At 50.4% G+C, this 23483-nt stretch overlaps 1 protein-coding gene across 1 annotated transcript; it reads left to right on the top strand.

Moving 5' to 3' along the window:
• Nucleotides 1-4292: 4292 nt before the first annotated feature.
• ABCB9 (ATP binding cassette subfamily B member 9) lies at nucleotides 4293-17043 on the top strand (the record flags this gene model as incomplete). Its single annotated transcript, XM_082007941.1, has 11 exons — nucleotides 4293-4905; nucleotides 5272-5386; nucleotides 5895-6025; nucleotides 7378-7583; nucleotides 8505-8702; nucleotides 10432-10560; nucleotides 11935-12123; nucleotides 12713-12886; nucleotides 14290-14449; nucleotides 15381-15517; nucleotides 16705-17043. 11 exons carry the CDS (start codon nucleotides 4293-4295, stop codon nucleotides 17041-17043), a joined length of 2391 nt encoding a protein of 796 aa, XP_081864067.1.
• Nucleotides 17044-23483: the final 6440 nt, after the last annotated feature.

The following is a 23483-nucleotide window of genomic DNA, read 5'->3' as shown; positions in this document are numbered from 1 at the left end:
TGCCAAGGGCAGCAGGAGCAGAGCTGGACCCTCTGAGCCAGCACCATTTGGTGCCAGACGGAAGCTAGTGGTGTTACTGCTCAGAGCTGGGTGATGAAGTAGAGGGACTGGCTTGCCCCATCAAGGCTAATGAGAGCTGTGTCCCAGCCTGCCCAGCACTCTGCCTTGTAATCTGCATCTCAAATCAGCCAGGGAGTCCATCCTTAAGGCAGGGACAAAAAGCCTTTAGGGACATGCTGTATAATTAAGAATGTTAAAAGTAACCCTGCGCCAAAATGGGAGGAGAAAAACTGGGGAGGTTGGGGCTACCATGAAGACTAGTGGCCCAGGGGTCAGAGACCTGGGTTCAGGGAGTAAGGCTAGCATTCGGTTCCTGACTGTCTCTGACTTGCTGTGTGACCTTGGGCAAGTCATTTTGCCTCTCCATTACTTGGTTTCCTGACGTGAAAAATGACCTCAGTGTCCCCTTTAAAGTGCTTGGCAATCTGTGTGCCAAAAAATAATAGGCAAGGTTCAAGTATCTTCGTTTCCTCAGTCATTTCTTAGACAGGGTTTTGTGGTGTCCTTTGATCCTACCTGGACTGTGATTATTCTTGACAGGGAATAGCAACAGTAAAACAGGACAGGAGGGAGGAGGCCTCGGAGCTGAACATGTGGCATCTATTCCTAGCTGATCCCTTTGGCAGCTCAGGCTCTTTAGCTCAGATTCCCCTTTTGTGAAATGGAGATGCATATCGTGGCACGGGGCAGCAAGAGTTCCATCTAGATAACAGCGAAGCATCCTGCTGTGTCCGTAAGGGCACTTTTGGTGTCCAGGTTGCTGACACACACCTGCAGACAGGCCAGGATTGGGGCTGTAATTAACAGGAGGTGATAAAAGCTTCCTTTGGCTCTGTGTTACTCCAGCCTGGATTCCCTTCTGCCCTCTACTGATGGACAATTAACAGCTCCTCTGAGCACAGTCATGAAATCACAATTTCTTAATGTGCTAGTTTGGGATTGGTGAGAATAAGGCTGGAAAGACCTTGCTTAGGCCCTCCCTTGCCCCAGGGTGCAACCAGCTGTGCTGGTGCTTGCTGGCACAGCCTTGGCTTGCCAAGCCAAGCTCTGCACGCTGCAGTGCTGACTCTCACTGAGTGTGCGTGAGATGGGTGTGAGTTGATTTTTAAGCAGCGTTGCAAAGCCTAACCCAAGCAATCTGCTTTACAGGTGATCGCCAACATGACCACAGCATACAAGCGGGAGCGGAAGAGTGTGAAAAGGAAAAGCCGGGGCCTGCCCTCTCTTGCCTTCAAAGTGGAAGACAACATGTTTGGGAACACCACTGCCACCTCCCTGAAGAAGCTGAAGGGCCAGTTTGTGTCATTTCAGATTGAGACGGTCCTGCCGCCTGAGCAGAGTATGTCTAGTGTGAAGAAAACCAGTTAGCCTCTGGGGCTTTTCTGGGGGTCCCACAGAGCCAGGGACAGGAGCACGAACTGTCCCCGAGGTTTGTGGCCCGGCTGCGTGGGAGTCCAGGGTGCAGACATGACTGCTCTGTCCTGGGGAGAAAGGAAGGGGAAGGTTCAGACAAGGGTGTCTGTTCAGTCCCTTCCCGGTCCAGATTTGCCCTTGGACCATCCCTCTGACTGAAGAAAGTGGCACCATCCTCTTGGTCAAGACTTGGTCTTGCCAAGAAAGCTCCACCTCGACTATGGCATGGAAACTTCCCCTTTGGGAGTAATTGCATCAAAGCCCAAGGAGTGATCTGGGTTCAAATGAGAAGAGCCAGAAACTAGACCCGACTTAGCTGCGTTGCAATATGTTTCCTAGAGCTTAAAACTGTCCTCCCCACCGTCAGCCTGAACTGGGAAGACTCATACCAGGTCTGACTGCATTCCCAGTGGATGTGGGAATGGCTTGAAGTGAGCTTTTTTTTTTAAAAAAAAAAGTTTTAAGCACTTAGCAGAAATAAAATTGACAATAGAACATGATATTTTTATTTTTGGTTATCCAGGCAGAGAAAAATTAATTTTTCCTTTTTAATGTCACCATTCTGTTTTCTCCAGAAATGGAGTGAACTTCAGGTATCCTGCAGTCTGTTCCTACGCTGGCAAGGGTTAGAGGGGTGTTTTTAAGTCCAGAACTCCAAAAATGTAAGGAAACTTTGCCATAGTGACACCGACCAGCCCTCTGTCACCAGTACAGCCCAGCTGGGTGCACAGATGCCAGCCAGGGAAGAGCCTGAGCACTGCCATCCCTCTGGAGCTGGCAAGGGGACTTGAAGGGGAAAAATAATTTATAAGCTGGATTTCTTGAAACTGAACCCCCCTCTGTGTTAGGAGTTAATTTAAAGCCCTGTCAATCCCTTGTTTAGGGGTTAAATGAAAAATCGATGTTGAGCCCTTGTCCTGGTTGTTTAAAGTCAGCTCGCATGTTGTATTTTCCCTCTCTGCTGCAGAAATGAAATAAATAATAAAATAATATAAAAATTAAAAAAAACATTAAAATTTATTTTTGAAAAAACCCAAACCTTTCTGAGGTGGGGGAAAGCCTGGGGCTGCTCCGTTAAAGCGCGGGCGGGGCCGGGGCCGCGCCGCAGCGAGGGGGCGTGGTGGTGGGCGTGGTTAGCACGGAAGCCACGCCCCACGCCGACCTTGTTCCCGGGACGCGGCGCCGCCGCCGGGCCGGCCCCGGGCAGGATCGGGCCCATCCCCGCCGCCGCTACCGCCGCCGGTAAGACCCCGTCCGGGCGGGTTGGGGCTGCGTTGCCTTTGCGCTGCAGAAGGGGAAACCGTGTGTCCCTTGCTATGGGGGGCACGGCCCTTCCCGGGCGTCTCCCCCCGGAGGAGCAGCTCGTACCGGGGGAAAGCAGGGGTGAGGCCGGGGACCTTCGGCACCTCCGGCTTTGTAGCTGGGGACACCTTTGAGGGTGGCAGGGAGCTGCGGTGGCCCCTGCCGCCTCCTCCTCCTCCTCCTCCACCGGGCCGGATCCGCGCAGCTTTGCAGCGGATGGCAGCCCCGAGCGCCCTGGGCGGCGCGGCCAGCTCCTCCCTGGCACCGCTGCTCCCGTTTCCCTCCGCCCCACCCACCCCATAGACCCCCGCTCTTCCCCAGATTGCAGCCTTTGCCCCGTTTTCCTCCACTTTTTAGCTTTTTAGCCCGCCTGCCCGACCACCGAGCCGCTCTCAGCCAAGGGTGCTGCTTGGCCGTTACCAAAGGTTGCCCTTTTCCCCGTGGTTTACTTTCGGGTGGCTGCGGTCACTCAGGCCGGAGTGTGGCGGACGCACGGCATCCTTTGTGCCGTGCCTTCCGCACCCTGCACCGTCACGAGCTGCTCGGCCAGCACAAATCTGGATCGGGTACCTCCCTCCTGCCGACGCGCGGCACCTCTGGGCACGGCGCAGGAGCAGGTGAGCAGCTCGCTCGGTTTAAAGTCGAGCTCTTCACCCTCTTCTATGTCCGTTCAGATCCAGCCCCACCATCGCTGCCGCCGGTCAGGCCCACGGGCGACAGCGCAGGCGGTGTCCCTCCCCGGAGCCTCCCTCTCCCATGGGATGCGGCTGTGGATTGCCAACCCCCTTTTAATTTCCTCTTGGGATTCTTGTTTTGTGGCTGAATTGCACAGCAGGTTTAGTGGGTTACCACAAACTAATATTCAAGGGGGTTGAGGACAGCAAGGCATGACAGGCTGCTGTTCCTATGAATTACTCTTTTTTTGACGAAGGGGATGTGTTACAAAGCCAAGCTTCTCTCCCTTCTGCTTGCATATAGTTTTGATTGAGTGATCAGTTTCAGCTTTGTCCTGGGAAAAGTGGAGAGGGACTCTCAGATCATGACTGTCCAAATTTAACCCTTACATGGCTCCATAGCGCGCAGGACACGTGGGCTGCACAGATGTCCCAGCATCACCCAGCTGCCAGGGGCCTCCCGGCTGGCCCTGCAGCTGCCACAGCAAGCATGGACGAAGATTCCCACCGAGATGAGCAAATTTCTGCTTTGGGATTCAGGATGAGTGGAGGCATCTGGGAGGGAAGTTTGCCTTCATTTGTGCTTCTCATTTTATGAAATATCTTGGCACGTATGCAGCAGGGGAGGGGAAGAATGAGGAGATAGTGGTGTCTGGGGTCAGGACAGGCTGCTGGGCAGCTGGCACCGTTGTCCCCTGCTTCCCTTTCCCTGCCACCTGCCTGGGGTGAGAAACAACCCCGTCCCCCTCTTCTCGCCCTGCAGCAGAGGCCAACATGACCACGTCCTCCCCGTGCTAGGGCTGCCCCCCACCGCCTCGGTGACCCCCCAGCCCGGCGGCAAGGATGCGCGCCTGGAAGGCGGTGGCCAGCACGCTGGCGCTCAGCGGGGCCGATGTGGTCGTCACCACGCTGCTCTACACCCATGGCCGGGGTGGCCGGGATGTCCTGCAGGACCTGCGGCACTTCAACATCTTTAACTCGCTGCTGGACATCTGGGGAGGCTGCCTCTACCGCAGCTGTGTGCTGCTGGGGGCCGCCATTGGGGTGGCCACCAACACCGCCTACGGCCCCCGGCGCCTCAGGGCATCGCAGACCTTCATCGCCGTCGTCTGCCTCCTCATGGGCATCTACATGATGGTGAAGCTGCTGCTCTATTCGGAGGTGCGGAGGACCATCAGGGACCCCCGGTTCTGGGGGCTTTTTGCCTGGACGTACGTGGCGCTGGCGGCCACCTTTGGGCTGTGGCAGCTGCTGGCCTGTGTCACCTCCTCCCGCGAGGCGCTGGGGCCTGGCTCTGAGTCCCGCACTGAGGCGGAGGAGAGCTGCAACGGGGGCGCCCCGCGGGACAAGCGGGAGGAGGCGGCGGGTCCCACCATCCATAAGCTGCTGTCCTACACCAAGCCGGATGCCTTCTTCCTGGGCATCGCCTCCTTCTTCCTCCTCATAGCTGCGCTGGGTGAGCAGAGGGACCAGGGCGGGCCGTGGTGTGCTCCCATCCTCAATGGGAGGGAAGGAGCTACGGTAGGGGGCTTGGCAGCACCCAGAATTGCTTTTTTGGGGGTGCTGGGTGGCACGTCCTGCATGGGCTGGGTAAAAAATGCAATGGAGAAAAAAAAAAAGCAATAGGGGATAAAGCACACTGGGAAATGAAACATCCCCATGTGCCACTAAGGGGCGCACCTCCTGAGACATCTTGTGCTATGGCCGAGTATCACCATGGTGGGGATGGGGTTGTCCATGGGCCGTCACAGTCAGAAATATAAGTCCTGTGCCAATGCCATGCAGTGGGGCTGAAACCCCATGTCCTGTGCTTGTCTGGCAGGAGAGACCTTCCTGCCCTACTACACAGGGCTGGCCATTGACGGCATCGTGGTACAGAAGAGCATGGACCGCTTCTCCACGGCAGTGCTGGTCATGTCACTGCTCGCCATAGGAAGGTAATCGCAGGGGCTGGTTTTGGCCCTGAGGTGGAGGAGTTTGGGGTTTTCCTGCGGGAGCTGATGGTGGTGGTGGGCATGGGCTGTCACACCTGCAGCTGCTCTGCCAGGTCCTTGCCAGACCCCAGGGATGCGCTTTCATTTCCCCGCACCGTCACAGTGCGGAGAGGCTGTGGTGGCAGTCACGAGGCTATTGCTTAGCCCTCCACATCCGTCTGCTGATGGTGGGGGAGCAGGAGCGGACACAGGGAACAGGCTCCCTGGGGAACGCTGTCCCAGCAGCACAGCATCCCCTCCCGAAGCTTGTCACTACTGGGCTTAGGACCAGCCATCCCTGTGCTGGTAGCACCCAGAAGAGGTGTGGGCTGGTTTAGCCATCGCTTCCCAGGGTGGAAAGTGGTACCAGTGCAGCATCGCCGAAGCCCTTGGCCCGGGTGTCGGAGTGTTTGTGTTGCTGAGGAGCGGGTTTCATGTCCATTGGTCTATAACGTTTCTTATCTGCAATTAGCTCATTTGCCGCAGGTATCCGGGGCGGTGTTTTTACGCTCATATTTGCAAGACTGAACATTCGTCTTCGCAACTGCCTCTTCAGGTCGCTGGTGTCTCAGGAGATGAGTTTCTTTGATGAGAATCGCACAGGTTGGTTCCTCTTTTCTCCAGATTTGGTCTAATCCCTCTATCCCATCCTGGTATTTTTTATCCCTTGCCTTGCCCTACCAGCACGCAGCAGAATGGGGGCAGCCAGAGATGGCACCCAAATGCTCGTCTTTAGAAAAAACGGCAGAAAGCTCTTGCCTTTTGGGCACCTCCCACCATGGGGTCAGGGCAGGATTGCCCAGCACTCTGGGGATGTCCCATTGCCACCAAACAGCCTGGCATCCACCAGCCCCGGGGCTGATGTGCTCATCTCCGGTCATCCCCAAAACACCTACTTTCCTCCTTCTGTACCTCCCGTCAGTGCCTGCTTGTCGGCCGCTCTCCAGCTCTGCTCCGGGCATGGGACACCTCAGATGTGTGAAGCTTGCTGGGCGTGCTTGTGGCTTTCTCTGCTTGTCATTCAGTCCTGTCCCGGTCCGTGCTGCTCTGGTGTCGTCCCAGCCTGCTGTAACTTTCCCCACATTTAATTTCTTCTCGGCAGTATTTTTAGTCTTGAGGCTGTTGCCGTATTTAGCAATTGCTGCATGGTGCCCTGGTAGCTGAGGACACCTGAGATGTTATTGTAAGTGGGATACGGGTAACCCTGGACTAACAGTTACACAAAAGCATGGGAGTTCATCTGGACTCAAACACAGGCCAAGTACTTAAGAATTCAGGGTGATGTTTGCTGGCTATAACGTTCAGCTCCACCAAAGGGCACCACAGGAACTTCTCTATACCCACATCCTCAGGGTCACTTGGTTTGGCTCCAGGCTGTGAGGCACACAGCTAACCCCAGAGAGCTCTCTCCGAAGCTGTCTCGTGCTCCTCCGCAGGGTGTGCTGTTCCCAGTCCTGGCTGGTGCTGCCAGGATGGCAGGGAAAGGTGCCACCAGTCCCTGGTGAGCTCCTGGAGGGCTCCTGGCGTCATTTAAAAATGAGCTTGGGGCTGAGTTGACAGCTCTGGAGGTGCATTCAGCAGCCCAGCAAACACTCCACCCACATGCCTGTTGCCTGTCTGCGTGCCCACGAGGTGCCCTCTGGGGTAGGGTGTTGTGACAGTCCCCTTCACTGTCCTGTAGCCACCCTTGGTGACCCAGGGATGCAGCTTGTGCCTTCAGATGTATTTCATGTCCCTTGTGCATGCAGCAATTCGAGCTCCTCTGTTTTGCTTCGCACCCACAGCAGTGGAGGGTCACCCCCCTTCCATGACACCTTTCAGGCACCCAGAGAGGGGCTGGGTTGAATGGGGAGCCCCATCTGGCCCCTGGCATGGGATGTGGGATGCAGCTAGGCAGTGACCTGCCATGGTGATGTGTCCCCGTTCTCCCCTTCCCCAACCCCTTGTTGCTGCAGGGGATGTCATCTCCCGTCTGACATCGGACACAACCATCGTGAGTGACCTGGTCTCCCAGAATATCAACATCTTCCTGCGCAACATGGTGAAGGCCACAGGGGTCATCTTCTTCATGTTCAGCCTGTCTTGGAAACTCTCGCTCGTCACCTTCATGGGCTTCCCCATCATCATGCTAGTGTCTGATGTCTATGGGAAGTACTACAAGGTAGGCAGGAGTGGATGGCATGGCCATGGTGTGCTGCAGCACTGGGCTGTTCCCCTTGTAAAGCCATCGTAGAGATCCTGGGTGGCCCTGGAGCTGGTGGGATGGATGCTCAGGTGCTTTGCTTGCCAGCATGGGGGCAGGAAGGCGTCATTAAACCTGTATGGGCAGACATGCACAGCCTCGGCTCTTACCTTACTTCCATTCCTGAGCACGAAGCGTCTTGGGTCTGACAGGAGGGGTAGCTTGGCTGTGGGATGTCCCGTATGTGCCTGCCTGTCCTCGTGTAACCTGTCCTCTCCTCTCCCTTTGGAGTGACTTGGGTGGGGGCTAAACCCAGTGCTGAGCTCCCTGCCTCCACCTGCGGCTAGCCTCATGCCCTGCAGCTGATGCCACATCCCATGGACCATGTCAGGCCTGCGCTGCTGCTCCCTGTATCAGTTACCGGAGCTTTCTACTGCGCCAGGGACATGGCGTGGACAGGTGCTGCCTCCCCCAGCTGTGGCTCCTCCTGTGGGTCAGGCACTTGTGGGAGGAGTGGAGCTGCCCTTGGTCTCCAGACCTGTCTCTGACTTGGAGAATCCCTGGTAGAGCTTCCTGGGCTCACCTGTCCCAACAGGGCACTGGGAGCAGCAGCTCTGCCACAGCCTTCCCAAGTGGCCTTGGGTATGGCACTTCACCTCCTGCAGCCCAAGTCCCTCCTCAGGGACAGCACGACAAATCTGTTCTCCTCCTGGCATAGCATGCCAGGCTGTCCTGAGGTGTGGGATATATCCCAGTGCTCAGCCTTGCTGCCCATGGCCTTGGAAAATGTCACTGTGCCTTGTTTTCCCAAGCCCAGCAGAGCCCAGGGCGTGCAGGGAGATGTGCCATGGGCAGCGCAGCACCTGCTGACCCCCCTCTGTCTCCCCCTGCTCTCCGCAGAAGCTCTCCAAGGATGTGCAGAACGCCCTGGCCAAGGCCAACAACACCGCCGAGGAGACTATCTCCGCCATGAAGACTGTCCGCAGTTTTGCCAACGAGGAGGCAGAGGCGAACGTGTACTGGCAGAAGCTGCAGCAGGTGTACAAACTCAACAAGCGGGAGGCCATGGCTTACACCTACTACGTCTGGTCCAGTGGGGTAGGTGGCCGGCTTCCCTGTGTGGGGCTGGGGAGGGGCAGGAGACCTTGCTTCGGATCCCAAAAATGCGTGTGCATCTCCTTCGCTTCCAAGGAGCTTTGCGGGGTGAGCCCAGCCTTGATGTCCACTGCCAGTAATCCCCTGTCTCCTAATTATATTTTTTCACTCATCAAAAATATGTTGCATTCCCCCTAAGGGCAGTGCTGCTTTGTGCCACCAAATGGTCTGTTTTCTCTTGCAAATAAGAATATAATTGATAACCACTCAAGGTCATGGAAGACCCCGTGTTTCTGTGTTGCTGCATTGTGTGCCTGTGCCAGCTCATCTCTGGGGCTCCGGCTGGGAAACAGCCACGGCGTTGGTTGAGCTTCTGCTCAGAAACAGATTTTCTCTGTGTGGGTGGTGGTAGGGGGAGGCTGCTGGGGTTTGGCTGGTTTTGGGTTTTTTTTGTTTTTGTTCTTTTTTTTCCAAATGCTTTTTCATCATTCAAGACCAGATGATCTGGGACTTCTCCTGCATCGGCTGATCATAGAATCATTTGGGTTGGAAAACACCTTTATGATCACCGAGTCCAACCGTTAACCTAGCACTGCCAAGTCCACCACTAAGCCATGTCCCTGAGCACCACATCTGCACATCTTCTAAATACCTCCAGGGAGATAACTAAGGCTGTGCAAAACCCTCACGTGAGGCTGCCCTTACCTCTGCACATTCAAGGATCTAAGTAGCCTCTGGTGAAAGGTTTGCAAGTTATGGTGCCCTCATGCAGCCATAGGAGGCTTTATGGCTTCCCAGGCTTGGAAGCAAAATCGGAGTGTTTTTAGCATTGTTTCTGGGCTCCCAGGTGAAGCCGGAGTGTGAACTGGGTCAGCACAGATCCTGCTGAGTCAAAGAAGGCAAAAACCCTCAAAAACTGCTCCTGCGGGGCTCATGTAGAAAGTAGCCATTGGATTTAGCACAGCCCGGTAGAGTTTTTCTTGGAGGGAATGCAGGATCTTAAGGTTAGAGCGCGGCAGAGCAATGGAGGAGGATTTTTTTTTTCCACCAGTGTGAATTTACAGCCTGTCCTTCAAACGTCGCATAGAGCACCAGGGCATCCCTGCTTTTCTGAGCACCCAGGCAGCATGGAACAAAATAGGCTGAATAAAGGCCGGGGATGGTATTTGTCATATCAGAGCTGATCTGTCTCCTTTCTAGAGTAGGTGGTATCCCCCACACTGATTTCAGGCAAGAGTTGAGGTTATGCTTCAGGGACTTGTACATGCAAGGAGGATTTTTTGCATTAACTCTTGGCTTGATTTTGTGTTCTAAATTAAAATGTGTCACACATATAACAGAAAGTTTATTTTAGCAGTGAGGTGACTGCACGCTTTGGATAATTTGAGCATAGATTATTACACTTGAGGACGTTACTCCAAGAGAGAAGTTCATGAGACACTCTGTTATTTCAGATAAATTCTCCTTCTTTGGCTGTTGCTCCTCTGGATTTCTGTTTTGTTGAAACATCTCAGCCCAGTGCCTTAAATCAGCCCATGTACTTGAGTTGTTTTTCCCTTCTCATATCCATGCTTGCTGCTAGGGCTGTCAGCTGTGTGCTGTCAAGGATGCTCAGTTTGGGGCTCAAAGAATAAATGTCAGCACATGTATTGTGGGCTGCTGTTTAAGTAATTACAAACGCACCAAAACACAGTTGTTCTTGCTGATTTTTGGGGTGTTTTCTTGCTTTCAGCTGACCCTCCTGGTGGTCCAGGTCAGCATCCTTTACTACGGTGGGCACCTTGTGATCTCAGGGCAAATGACAAGTGGAAATCTGATATCCTTCATCATTTACGAGTTCGTCTTAGGAGACTGCATGGAGGTGAGTTTGTTTTATCCCCCTGGGATATCCCATGTCAAAATGGTATTTGTCTTTTAGAAGGTTCCAGGACAGTTGCATGGCTAGACCCAGTGTTGACATCCCTGTGACTCATTTCCTTGGCCCTGTGGATTTGCCCACCAGTGGGGTGATTCTCTCCTCTGCTCCTCACTCACCTCCTGCTGTGGCCTCACAACCTGAATGCACCTGAAGCAGCTCATCCCCTGATAAGGCAAATGAAGGGGTCAGGCTGGCCGGGCTGCAGGGCAGAGTCCTGGTTGCCTCCCAAGCACGTTTCCTGGCATGAAGGATGCAGGGATTACGAAGCTGCCTGTTAAATTTCAGGCTTCATTAAAAACTTAATTATATTACTTTTTTTTTTTTCTCCCCCTGTGGAATAGGCTGCAAGCTGCTGTGTTGGCAGCACATTAGCAAGATGGGATTGTGGGTGGGATGGTAGAGCCCACCCAGGGCTGCCTTCCCCTTGCAAAGGTGTAAGCTTGGCTAATCGAGGCAGAAATGATCAAGCGGAGGTTTCCTTGCAGCCAAGCGTGGTTTCGGCAGCACTTCAGCCTTTGTGCAGTGGCAGAGCAGAACTGGCGGCAGCTTGCCCAGCTCTCACCATCTGTTCAGATGACTGCAGGCTCTGGTGGTGTTTCCAGGCTGTGGTTTTGGTGTGTGTTTGGTTTGGGTTGGGTTTTTATTTCCCTCCTGATGGGAGGGGCAGTTGCAGTACAAGCTGTTCTGCAACTCTGGGTTTAATACTGACAAGAGCCGACGTGGCAGGGGTTTATTCCAGGGAAGCCGATGTCAGCGTGCAGCAGTTGTGTTTAGGAAAGCGCAATGGTAAATTCACTAGGACCATGTCCCAGCAGGGAACAGCTGTTTCAGCTGCCAAACAGTTGTCTAGAAAGGTCCAGCCTGAAGCTGCTCTGCATTTGAGACATGAGACACGTGTGCTAGGGAATGAGCCACTGCCCTCAAGGAGCTGATGAGATGTGCTGCTGTACATAGACTCTGTTCAGCCATTGCGTTGGGGAGCTGCTGGTCTTGAGCAAAGAGAGATAGGTGGAGGATGCTGGTGGAAGTTCGAGTTGTGTATCTCCTGGTGCACATCTTCTCTTCCCAATCCATCTGTTTCCTTCTTCTGTTCCCCTCTGGGTCTACCCATGCACAAAACCCCTTTAGATGCTGGATGTGTCCATATATTCCCTCCGTACCCTGTGCAGAGGAAAGAGCTTTCTTTTTCTGTGTCTGATGACTGTAGTTAATGTCAGATGATAGACTTGGGAATGCTTCAACCGTTGTCCTTACAAGTCGCATTGATTGCCTTTTCCATCACATGGGAGGCTCTCACTGTTGCCTCTTCCCTTCCAGTCCGTCGGCTCTGTATACAGCGGCCTGATGCAGGGAGTGGGAGCGGCCGAGAAGGTGTTCGAGTTCATCGACCGCAAGCCAACGATGGTCAACGATGGGTCCCTGGCCCCAGACCATGTGGACGGGAAGGTGGAGTTCAGGAACGTGACATTTTCCTACCGCAGTCGCTCCGCAACGCAGGTCCTCCAGGTGAGTCCTACAGGTGCAGAGTGCTCCCTGCCATGAAGCATCACGCGCTGCTTCTCCATTGCAATAACTGATCCCCAGCCCACAGGAAATGTCAGCTGCCCTTTTGAAGATGCGCAAAGGCGGACTCAATGGCATGTTGGAAAACAGATTTTAAGGAACAGCGGGTGTTTAGGGCTGGCCTTACTTACAGGAGGAATGAGATTTATTAATAAAACCCTTGTTCCCAGCTCAGGCATTAAGCATGTCAGCATGGTACGGGGCTTTGTGCCAAGCTGCCTTGGACTATTTCCATGGGAGAGGGGCTGGGGTCACGGGACAGGGGGAGGCAGCAAAAAGATTAGTGTGCTTTGCAGTTTTTAGAGGTCCTGCTACATCAGCAGGCAAATTCAAAGCAAATTTTGGAGGCTTCTTGCTTCCTTGGAGAAAAGGAGCCACTGAAAGAAACAGCCAGGAGAGATGTGGTGGGTCTCCAAGGTGGGGGGTCACTGTGGCTGGATTTCGGCTACCTTTCTTGCATAGTGCCCAAGCCACTGCCCTGGGACCCTGGGAAAAGCCAGGACCTGAACATGCTCTCCCATCCATGTTGCAGAACGTATCTTTCACCCTGCACCCTGGCAAAGTGACAGCGCTGGTGGGTCCTTCAGGGAGCGGGAAGAGCTCCTGTGTCAACATCCTGGAGAACTTCTACCCTCTGCAAGATGGGCAGGTGCTGCTGGACGGGCATCCTATTAACATGTACGATCACAAGTACCTGCACTCAGTGGTACGAGCGACTGATACGTGTATTCTAGCTATCGCCTGCCATGATCGGTGGGGATGGATGGTTGCATTGCATGTTGCTTTGGATTTGTTCTGGCAACTTCTGAGATGTCCAGAAAGCTGGAGGCTGGAGGTGGTCCAGGAAATGGATTCAAATCATTTGTGGGGGTGGAAGGGAAAGGGATGGAGAGTGGTTTCATGGGGAGGGGGAAGTCTTCTGAAAACAGAACAAGAAACATGTTTTGTTTTGTATTTTTTGGCCTACAAAGTAGAAATATGTTTTTGGTTGTTGGATTAATTACTGCCTAAATTGCTTTTGGAAAAAAGTGGTTTGCATTCCTTCAGCATTTTCTACCCTAAGATCTTAAAGTAATTCTCAGCTAATGGGGAGTTAAACCTCTCAGGATCCTGGCAGCAGCTGGAGCACTGGAGGGGCTGGGTAGTTTGCCCAGGAGAGGGGTCTGGGCCCCTTGGCTCTCATCTGTGTGTCAGCACAGATCAGCCTTCATCTCCTCTGCAAGTAACTGCCTTCTTTGTTTGCCCCCAGAGCAAATGGTCTCGCCAGTCAGCAGGAAAACCTGAAAACAATTGATCAGAGACAGGCTGGAAAGCCAAAGTCAGTGTGACTAATTTACATTCCCTGCCCGTACTGAGCGAAAATTAAAAGACAAGCAAGCCTTTCAGTTTAGAAAGCCTGGCGTGGTGTTAGGAGCATGAGGAGAAGTCAATTAAAATATGACCGTGTCCCACTGGCTCTCTTCATGCCCAGTTCTGAGCAATAATTTGGAGGGTTCAATTTATTTCAGTATTGAGTGTGCGACAAAGCAGGCTGAATGTGAGAGTGAGCAGGAACAGCTGTAAGGTAGGACAGGGAGTCTGTTGCTAAGCAATTAAGGAATTGCAGCAGCTATGTCCGTAACTTGCTAATTTTGGATTAAAAGATGCAGGAGGGCTCATTCACGTGGCCCAAGCGTGATTCCTGGCTTTGAACGGAAAATCAGCAAGACCCTGGGAGAGGATCTCTCCAGCCTGCATTATCCCAGCAACTGGCTTCCCATACTGGGAAAGGCAAACAGTGATGGGAATGACAGGTCTGGAGCAAAAACACAGCAGGGTCGTGGAGGGGGAAGCCCATCCCAGATGCCAATGTACCAGCATTGCATTGGTTTTCTTTCCTGCAAAATGCCTTCCCAGCAGATGGTGCAAACTGAGCTGGGGCTGCCGCTAGGCACCCCATCTTTAGCATCCTCACTGGAAGCTCACATTGAGGCACTTCTAGGTCTTGGTTTAATGGTGAGACTCTGCCCACTTGAGTCCTTACCCAGCAAGAACAGATGCCGATGATCCAAGATGCTGGCTGACACATCTTCTACTACCGACTCTTTGCTCTTCCCTTCCCTTCCGCAGATCTCCCTGGTGAGCCAAGAGCCAGTGCTGTTCGCTCGCTCTATTGCGGATAATATTTCTTACGGCTTAGCCTCAGCCTCCTTCGAGTCGGTAGTTCAGGCTGCCCAGAAGGCCAACGCACACGCCTTCATCACGGAGTTACAAGACGGCTACCACACAGGTATCAAAATCCCTCCATTTGTACTTGAAAGCATTTTGTGCCTAGGGAAGGCAGAACCTCTCCCCTCAGGTGGAAAGTCAGGCAGGTAGTGACGGACACGAGTCCGGGGCAGCTCGGAGATGCTGTAGAGGCAGTTACATGGAGAGGTGCAGCACCCCGGCTGCCTTTTGGGATGACTGAGCTGTTGGAAGATTTCTGAGCCCACCTCAGCAGAGCATTTTTGCTGCTGCTCTGTGGCAGTGGGGTGTTCCCCATCCCATACAGACCAGTCTGGCTCCCAGTGCCAGGCAATGTTACGGAGTGTGGCACTGGCAGTCTCGCTGTTTTTCAGTGCATTGATCATAAGAAAAGCCCAGAACTCGAGCAGTTAACTGTGTACCATCCTGCCTGCATAGGAAAAAAAAAAACCTGCAATAAATCCATAATAATAAAAGCTGGTGTGTTTGTGACAGTGGGACTTTGTGAGGAGGCAGGTCAGACTGATGATGGTTCATGTTTATGGGAGCCAGCAGAGAGGTCCTGGTTTTCCCTCACTGCTGCCTCGGTTGCACACCCTCCCGAGGCTGACTTGCAGGGAGAGATGGCAGAAACGCAGCTGCATGGGCCAGGGCAAGAGAGGGGCTTGGGGTTTGGATGATCTCCCAGGCTCAAGGACTTCTCTGCGTTGTTTCCATGAGCATCAGTCCTTCAAACCCTGGGACAACAATGGAGAGCTTGCTGCTGGATGGAAGGACTGCAGCCTCGGGGGTGCTTAACTCATTTAAACTGCTCTACCAAGTGAGCAGAAGCAGAAGTGTTTTCCTAGTCATTGCTTCAAATCATGACATCATCCTGATGCTGCTGGCTGGGACCTGAACTTGATGGCAGCTCTTGATTTTTTTTTTTTTTTTTTTTCTATTTTGACCTTTTCCTCCCTCTCTTGGCCCAACAGAGGCAGGTGAAAAAGGAGCCCAACTGTCAGGTGGCCAGAAGCAGAGAGTGGCAATTGCCAGGGCCTTGATCCGAACCCCCCCCATCCTAATCCTGGATGAAGCCACAAGTGCACTGGATGCAGAGAGCGAACACGCGGTGAGTTGGTGACTTGGGGGTTTGGGCCGAAGAGGCAATCTGGGTTTGGAGGAAAGACTGTAGCTCAAATTTCCAGTCCATAGACAACCTTAGACTTGACATGGTGCATTCAGAGGTTTGGGTGAGATGCTAATTCCTGAGCAGAAATTTGCTTCTAACACTGCTGTAGCCACCAAGAAGGGAATAATTCTGTGCTCACAGCAGCCAATGCCAGACAAACCTGATAAGATAGGGTTCTCTGCTGATTTTTGAAATGTGAAAAGTGTTAACTGGCATACAGCAGCCCCATGCAGTCTTTTAGGACAGGATATGGAGGAAGACCCTAAAAAATGGTACTGCAGCAGGCAGAGTACGACTGCCCAAGCTAAGACCCCAGCTGAGGCACCAAAGAAGCCATGCTTGCGGGAAAGGCCTTCAGCTTTCTGTGAACTGAGCTGGTTTATCTGGCTGGGATACAACGACCAAACAGATCTACCAATAGCAGTTTGGCCTCACTGGTTTAATGACATAAGGGAAAGCTAGTTCAAGGTTGAGGTGTGAGGATGTGTCTCCTGTCTCCAGTGCTCAGAGGATGAGCGCCGCTGGTCCATGGCATGGGGCAGCGCAAGCATCTAACCTTGGAGCAGGTCTTGGACTTGCAGGTCCTCAGCCACATCTGTGGTATCTGATGCAAGCCAGGGGCTAGTTCTGGCTAGCCAGCAGTGTCAGTGAAATGTGCCTGGTGGCCATCTGCCTGCCTTTAGACCTTAGTGCCATTGTCTGTCTCTTGGCTGGAAAATGACTCTCTCTTGCTTTGCCTTGATACACCCAGGAAATAGCCCTGCTTTTCTAAGCAGCTGCACGTACCAGGTATTGGCTTCCTGCAGTCCATGCCAGCACCATGTGTCCTCCAAATTTGGGGCCCAGCTTTATCAAGAACCCAGTTTGCAGAATCAGACCTGTGTGCATACCGTGCCTGTGGGCTGGCTGGACTGAGACAGTCTTTTGGGCTGCCCAGTGAGAGCCTGGTGCTGGGATGGACATGCTGGTGCTGGTAGTGCTGCAGGGAGTTTTGTGTCCTCTGTGTCGCCACAGGAGAGCAAACCTCCCATCCAGAGGTTTCTTAGCACAGACCACAAAGCTGCTGTTCTCCTTTCCAAAGTGGAGCCAGTGATGCTTGGGCACTAACGTCTTTTCCTCCTGCGCAGATTCAGCAGGCTATTTATGGCGACTTGCAGAACCACACGGTGCTTGTCATAGCTCACAGGCTGAGCACTGTCGAGAAGGCACACAACATCATTGTGCTGGACAAGGGCCGCGTGGTGCAGCAGGGCTCACACAAGGAGCTGATGGAAGAAGGAGGCCTTTATTCCAAGCTGGTGCAGAGACAGATCCTGGGGCTGGAGGGAGGTGGTGCGGACAGTCGCCAACCCGCAGCCCGGGGGGATTCAGCGAAGGCGCCCGGTGGGCTGGAGGAAGAGTTCAGGATAGACCATTCCCTGCCGGCCGTGGCACAGGACGATTACAACACCACAGCTCACAAGTGAGAGCGGCAAGGGCCAGCGCTCGAGACGCTTGCTGGGATGCTGAGGCAGGAGGCAGCTTGCCAACGGGCTCACACACTGCAGAACAATGCCCGTTTGCTCACCCCGCGCGCGTCACACACCCGTGCACACACAAACACACACTATAGAGCTTCCTGCATTACAGACCGGCAGGCAGATGCCGGCTGGTTAAACGGGGAAATGAATTTATTCAAGGGAGTTGGGTCTTTAGCAATTCCCAGCATTTCTACTGGGTTTCTTTTCTTACTACCAGTAATTCCTCTCGACTGGGACTTTTCTCCCATTTATATGCATGTGTAACTGCTATTAACTGCAATGGATGTTAAATGCATGCATGGAGGGGAAGATTGAAAACCTTTACAGGAATTTCAGGGGGTGCCTTTTGTGGCTGGATAGAAAAACAGTGACTGTAACACAAGGTCCTGCTCCCGCTATCAATCCATGGGGCCAATCCAAAGTCTGCTGAAGTCTGTAGGGAACTCCCTTTGGCTTCAGTAAAAACTGGATCGCTCTCACAGGGCTGAACACCGGGAGAGTTTTGCACTGAGTGCCTGCAGGCTCAGGCTCACAACCACTGCTGCTGAGCTTGTATCATGTAGTAACCATCCTTGCTGGAATGAGCCGGGGGACTGGGAGGCAGATTTTGATTTCAGATTTGCTCTTGGTGCTTGGTGGGTGTTTGTTTTTAAGGATGAAAAGTTTTACCATAATTGGGTTAGGTTTGGGGGGTTTTCTTTTTGTTTGGGTTTGTTTTCGTTTTTTTAATATATTTGTGTGCACTATGCAATGTCTGTCTGGCTCCAGAATCCACTGAAAATTGGTCTGTTATTTCAGAAGTTTTTTAACTCACAAACCCAGTGCTGGTTTGAAAAAAATACTACTAAAGACAGGCATAAAATACTAAAAGACAGCACTTTATAAATCCCACCAAAGCTTTGTTCATCTTCAGGCCATGTTAGTGGCTTCACTGCATGGAAAATCTGTAGTGTCACTTTCCTTGAAGCCTGACTTCAGCTGCCTGAACTTTAAAATGTGTTTCTTTGAATATTATTTATTAACTTACTTTTAGTATGAGGGATAGAAAGAAATATGTTGCTCATAGCCCTTTTGGGTAATGGCTCTGGCTTAGCAGTATTATCCTGCCATAGATTGGTGAAGAAACGTATGCAGCCAGGCAGGTGCTATTGAAAAATAGCATTTATATGGGGAAGATTGACTTCAGACTGTGCATAGTTAAGAAATTATCTCAAGCACTTTAGCTCTCATGTTTTCCAATATTTGAATGCTACTGTGTTTTACTTTTTGGCAGTTTTGCATTTTTGTTGTTGGCAATGTTTTGTTTTTGTTTAGTGATGCTTTACAAACTTTTCAGTGTCCTTGAGGAGGGATGCTCAAAAAATAAAATACTACCTCTGCCACTCAACATCGAGCCAATCTAGTGGGGGTGTTTTTTGCATTCATGGTTTTCAAGGTAATGTTCGTCTGAGATGATGGCTGAATACAGCTGCACACTGCACATGTTCTGTCTCCCTTGCGGGGAATGACAAGAAGAACCTACAGAGAATTAGGTATGTAAAAGACTTTAGCATCTGATAATGGCTGTGAGCCATAGCAGTAGGTATAACCTGTTTAAGAACTTGTTTTCATCCCAAATCCCATCCGGTAGTCAGTCTCGCAGGAAAGGGTAGGCAGTCTAACCCGTTCTTAAAGCACAGTGCTTCGTGACTGGAATCTTTTCAGCTGCTTGCTTTTGTGATATGATAAAAATCTGTGCCTTGGAAGAACCAGAGCTCTTTTTTTCTTATCTCCCTCCACTTAGGAAACTTCTGTTGGCTCTGAACTCCACAGTCCACCACTTCAGTAAATGGCCATACATTCCTGCTCGATGAAATTTTGCACTGTGGGTACGAAGAAGTTGAGGGTTCCACCCAGTGCCAGGGGGCAAGTGATTAATTCTGCATTTTTATCAGTAACTAGGAGCAGAATGTGGCCAGCGGGTAGTAGAAGTGGAATTAATTTCTGCTTAATTGAAAAACTCAAAAGGAAAAAAAAAAAAGGGTTACCTGGGAACTAAGGAAGACAACTCACCCTAAGAAATGCTGGTAGGACAATACTCATTAGTACATGAGATGCCAGAAAAGAGAATTTGATCATATCATGTCCATCTGTCCCAGGCAATGCTGCAAAAGGGAAATTGGAGGATACAAACGGATTAGTTTTATTGCAAAGACTACAGTGAATTTCAGGAAGGGAGCCCTGCTTCCCAAGCCTGTTGTGATGATAATCCCAGCATTGTACTCCCAGGTCAGGTTTAAAAAAGCTTTGACTGAAATGGCACATTGGAAACGGCAGATTGTCTCTGCCAGTGGCACCAGTCCAAGCTGATAACAGGGCCCAACTTTGTTCATTGCCACAGGTGCTAAATTCTCTCTTTTGCATGCAGATAACTCAAGGCTACTTTTCTACTGAGCCTTACATCTTGTGGCTTGAACAAGTCTTTTCATTGTGCTGCTGGTGTGTGACAAGTGGGTCTGCCTGAACGCTAAAGCCATGAGGGTTTTCTTATGGCCTAGAAGCCTGGTGGGAGCTCCACACACCACCAGGGATCCCGCATTATTCATCTAATGCAGACATTTTTGCTGGCCCTGTACAAACACTGTGACTGTACAGAAAATCCTGCTTTCCAAAATCATTTCAACTATGACTTCTTTTTGAGGTGAAAACTGGGGTCAGAGATGCCCATTTAGCCAACCTAAAGCCAGTAGTGAAGATGAGCTTAACCCAGTGCAGGACTGGGAATTGCTCCAGTGCTGGAATACAAGCCAGCTCCTGGAGCCGCCTCGTCCCTTGGGCCTCGCTGCCTTTGGGCAGTCTCTGTTTTTAGGCTATTCTCCTGCAAACAAGGCCACTGTTCCCTCTGAAGCCCTGAACTCTACTATTTTGTGGCTGTGGGTTTGCCCAGAGTTGACATTTACATGGGAACGCGAACAAGATCTGTTCAGGAGCTTCTCAATTACAGCCATGCAGATAAAAAGTTTCTTCTCCTCACGAGGAAGAGTATTCTCTGCAGGGAACTCAGATGGATTTATCTGAAACCCTAACTGAGGGAGCACGGCTTGAAGACTGTCATGGCAGAGTTGGAAGCAATCTGGCGTTTGAAAGCACAATTGATTACCAAGGTTGACTGTATAGTCCATGGCAGGTTGTTTTCCTCACTATTAATAAGCTCTAACCATTCCCTGTAATAGGTATAACCACAGCTTTATTTGATTTAAACATTGGAGAACCCTATCCAAGATGAAGTTCAAGAGTAGATCCTATAGTCCTAGTGATTCCCCAGGGACATGTACTTAGCCCTGTACCTTTGCACAGACAAGGTATGTGGCTGGCTGACCCAGTAAATGAGAACACAGTGTAATGGAAAAAACACAGCTGTGTTTATTCCAACAACTTGTCTCCTGGCGCAGCAACCTCTGCCTCAATAAGCAACTGTGTTGATTCAGTGGCTGTGCTTTCTAGGCCTTCAGCAGGTCTGGAAATACCACAAGCAAATAGACAGAGTGCTTCTAGCTCAGGTTCAGAGATGCATTTTAGTTTGGGAAGGAAAAATAGTACCTGCCTTTTCTACTCTAGCTTCACTGTGAGCTTAAGGCAAAGAAAGTATTTGCAGGTATATAAACCTGCTCCTCTTCTCACGCCTGTGGCTCCCTGAAAGAAAGGAGAGAATTACCAACAATTAATTAGTGCGCGCTCTCAAACAGCAAGACCACCGTTCTCTCTCAAACAGGACCACTGTTTCTCGCCCAGGATGCTGAATATGCCCATGATTTTCACGTGTGAAGGAATCTAGACTGCAAAATCTAAACAGAATTATGGACTGTGATTAATATATAAAAGGAAACTGAATTGCAAATAAGCCTGAAAACTTCTCTGTCCATTGAGCAACCAGGCTAATAAGGGTAAATAAATGCCAAAGATTTGACTTGCAAATTCAGTCTCTACGTAACCAACCAGTTTTTCCAGGAAGGAAAAAGAAGTTGTGAAGGTGACTTGCAAAATATGTCTAAATCTAATAAATATGCATGGTTACAGTGCTACTGACTATAAAAGGATATGAGGTGACAGAGGGAAACCCAGGATCAAGTTTAAAAAGAAAAAAATCTAACATCTAATTTAAAGTAGGCTGGATGCCAGTTCTCCCCATGACTGAAGCCTGACTCCATATTCACCATGACATGGTTTCCACTGTAATCTTCCCAATTTTTTTGTTCCATTTCTCCTGTAATAAGAAATCCTGACTTCTGTAATTTGCCTGCTTACAGTTTTAATGTTCATGAATACTGTCACCCTTCAAAAGGATTTTAGCAAAGGCAAATAGGAATCAGGCTTGGTAGCTTCTAAATCTCAGCCTGCAGCACTAATCCCTGTAGCCTAAAATCCTAGTTTATCTGCAATACTTCATATTCTGTTCAAGTGATGTGCTGTCAATAAAACCTTTATCTTTCATGAAAACTGCTGAATGGAAAGGCACCCTCCTACCTGTCCAAATAGAATATATAATTAGACAAAAGTGGCTGACCCCTATCTTGTCTTTCAACCTCAGCTGCTTTCCTGGCCAAACTTGAGAACTGAATCACATGCAGATGCTGATCAAAGTACTCAAAAGCAGACCAGATGTTTAATATGGACACACCTTTCCAACATGCCCAGAACCAAAACATATCTACATAGGGACAAATGGTATTTTTAATCTATGTTGTACTTGAGCACAAATGAGTTATGTTCTCCTTGTATATTTTGTGAGGACTTCATTGTTCTGCATTATGTGTCTTCTAACTTTAATACAGATTACCATTAACTAATCCAAATAATCTATTCTTTGATGTCTAGAGCAGTGAACTTCCATCAGCCCCATCCAACATAAACAAAAATTAGTTACAGAAAAGCTCCTTAGAAGATCGCTGTAAACCATCTTTCCTGACAGTATATTGACAATACAATTGTTATCATACTGTAGTGCCCTTCACCAGAAATACTCACCCAGAGTACCTCTACAAGCATTATTCAGCGTGAAATTTTCCTCTCCACTCTCAGCCTGGGACTGAGCAGTTATTAAAAGGCACTATGGTTGAGGAAAGCTGAGCACTCCACTCAGGATCACACAGAAAGGCAGTGGTAAAACTAGATTTACAACATGAAGGTGAGTCAGACTTCTAAACCACACTCCCCCCATACCAGTTATTTAGCTATGCTGTGAAGTTAAAATCACTAACATTCTTGGGAAGAAAGGGTTTCTTTTAATCCTTCAACTAATACCTTTATTTATTTATACACACGTGTGTAAGCATGTGTGTGTACATTTGCATCTGCAGATTTACAATCTGGTTTAACACAAGGGTGTCACACTGTCTTTTTGATGGGCATGTGCAAATACGGCATGTGATACCATGTTGGCATGGCAACTCTCTACTCATTTTAAAGAACAAGGTCAGGCTATAGTGGCCGTGCAAACCCATGCCACTGCCAAGGGGTACAGCTGTTTAGTCATCTGTGCTCCGAGCAGAGCACTCCACACAAGGAGTTCAGCACATACCGCAGCAACAGGCAGATGTGTTGATGTGGATGAGTGGACACATGCCCGTATCACTAATCACCTTCTTCCCACCCTAAGCAAGCTCAGCTCAGCTTCCTGCTGCACAAACATCTTCCTCTTACCTGCCCCTGCATACACTTTTCATCATGGTTGTACAGTAGCTTTGCACTACACAGCCAGAAGGCTGGGAAGCCTTCCTCTAGCAGTGTCATGTTGTTTGTCTTTATTACCTGTGGATAATAATGACAGAGGGGGCTTTGGAGGGGTGAGAGTTATGGAGAGCTGAGTTTAGTTATAGGACAAAAGAACAAACATATAGCTGTCATGACTTCATTCAGTTCTGCCAGGAAGTATCAGGTCACTTCCTGACTGTGACTGTAACATCATTACATTTTAATAGCATTACATGAGAGATTGATCCACTCCACCATACTAAATTTTTTCCCCAGTTAGATCCAAAATGTCAAATACAAAGGACAATGACCACATGGCCATGCCCTACCCTGTTCCTTTGGCTCATGCACTTGTTCTGGTTCCCTCTCTGATGTTACACACTCAGAAACAAGCACACCCATGCACACGATCCCTTAAGTATACAAGCAGGCCAGGAAGGTGGTGTATGCCTAGAGATGCATACAACTTAGACTATGTGAACACAAGTAATTATTTCCAGGCATAATCGTCTTTATCAGCTATGCTAACTTCAGTAGTAATTGGAGAGCTACTGCTCCAAAGTGTTACCACAGAGTGCCTAATAAATTGTTGGTGACTTAATAGATATAAGTCAGAACAAAATGTAGCTATGACATTTTAATTGATGCAGAACTTT

Source organism: Phaethon aethereus, assembly GCF_964289735.1.
Source record: "Phaethon aethereus genome assembly, chromosome: 17".
Lineage (NCBI taxonomy): Eukaryota > Metazoa > Chordata > Aves > Phaethontiformes > Phaethontidae > Phaethon > Phaethon aethereus.
The sequence above is the reverse complement of the archived record's forward strand: the minus strand, read 5'-3'. Positions and strand labels throughout refer to the sequence as shown.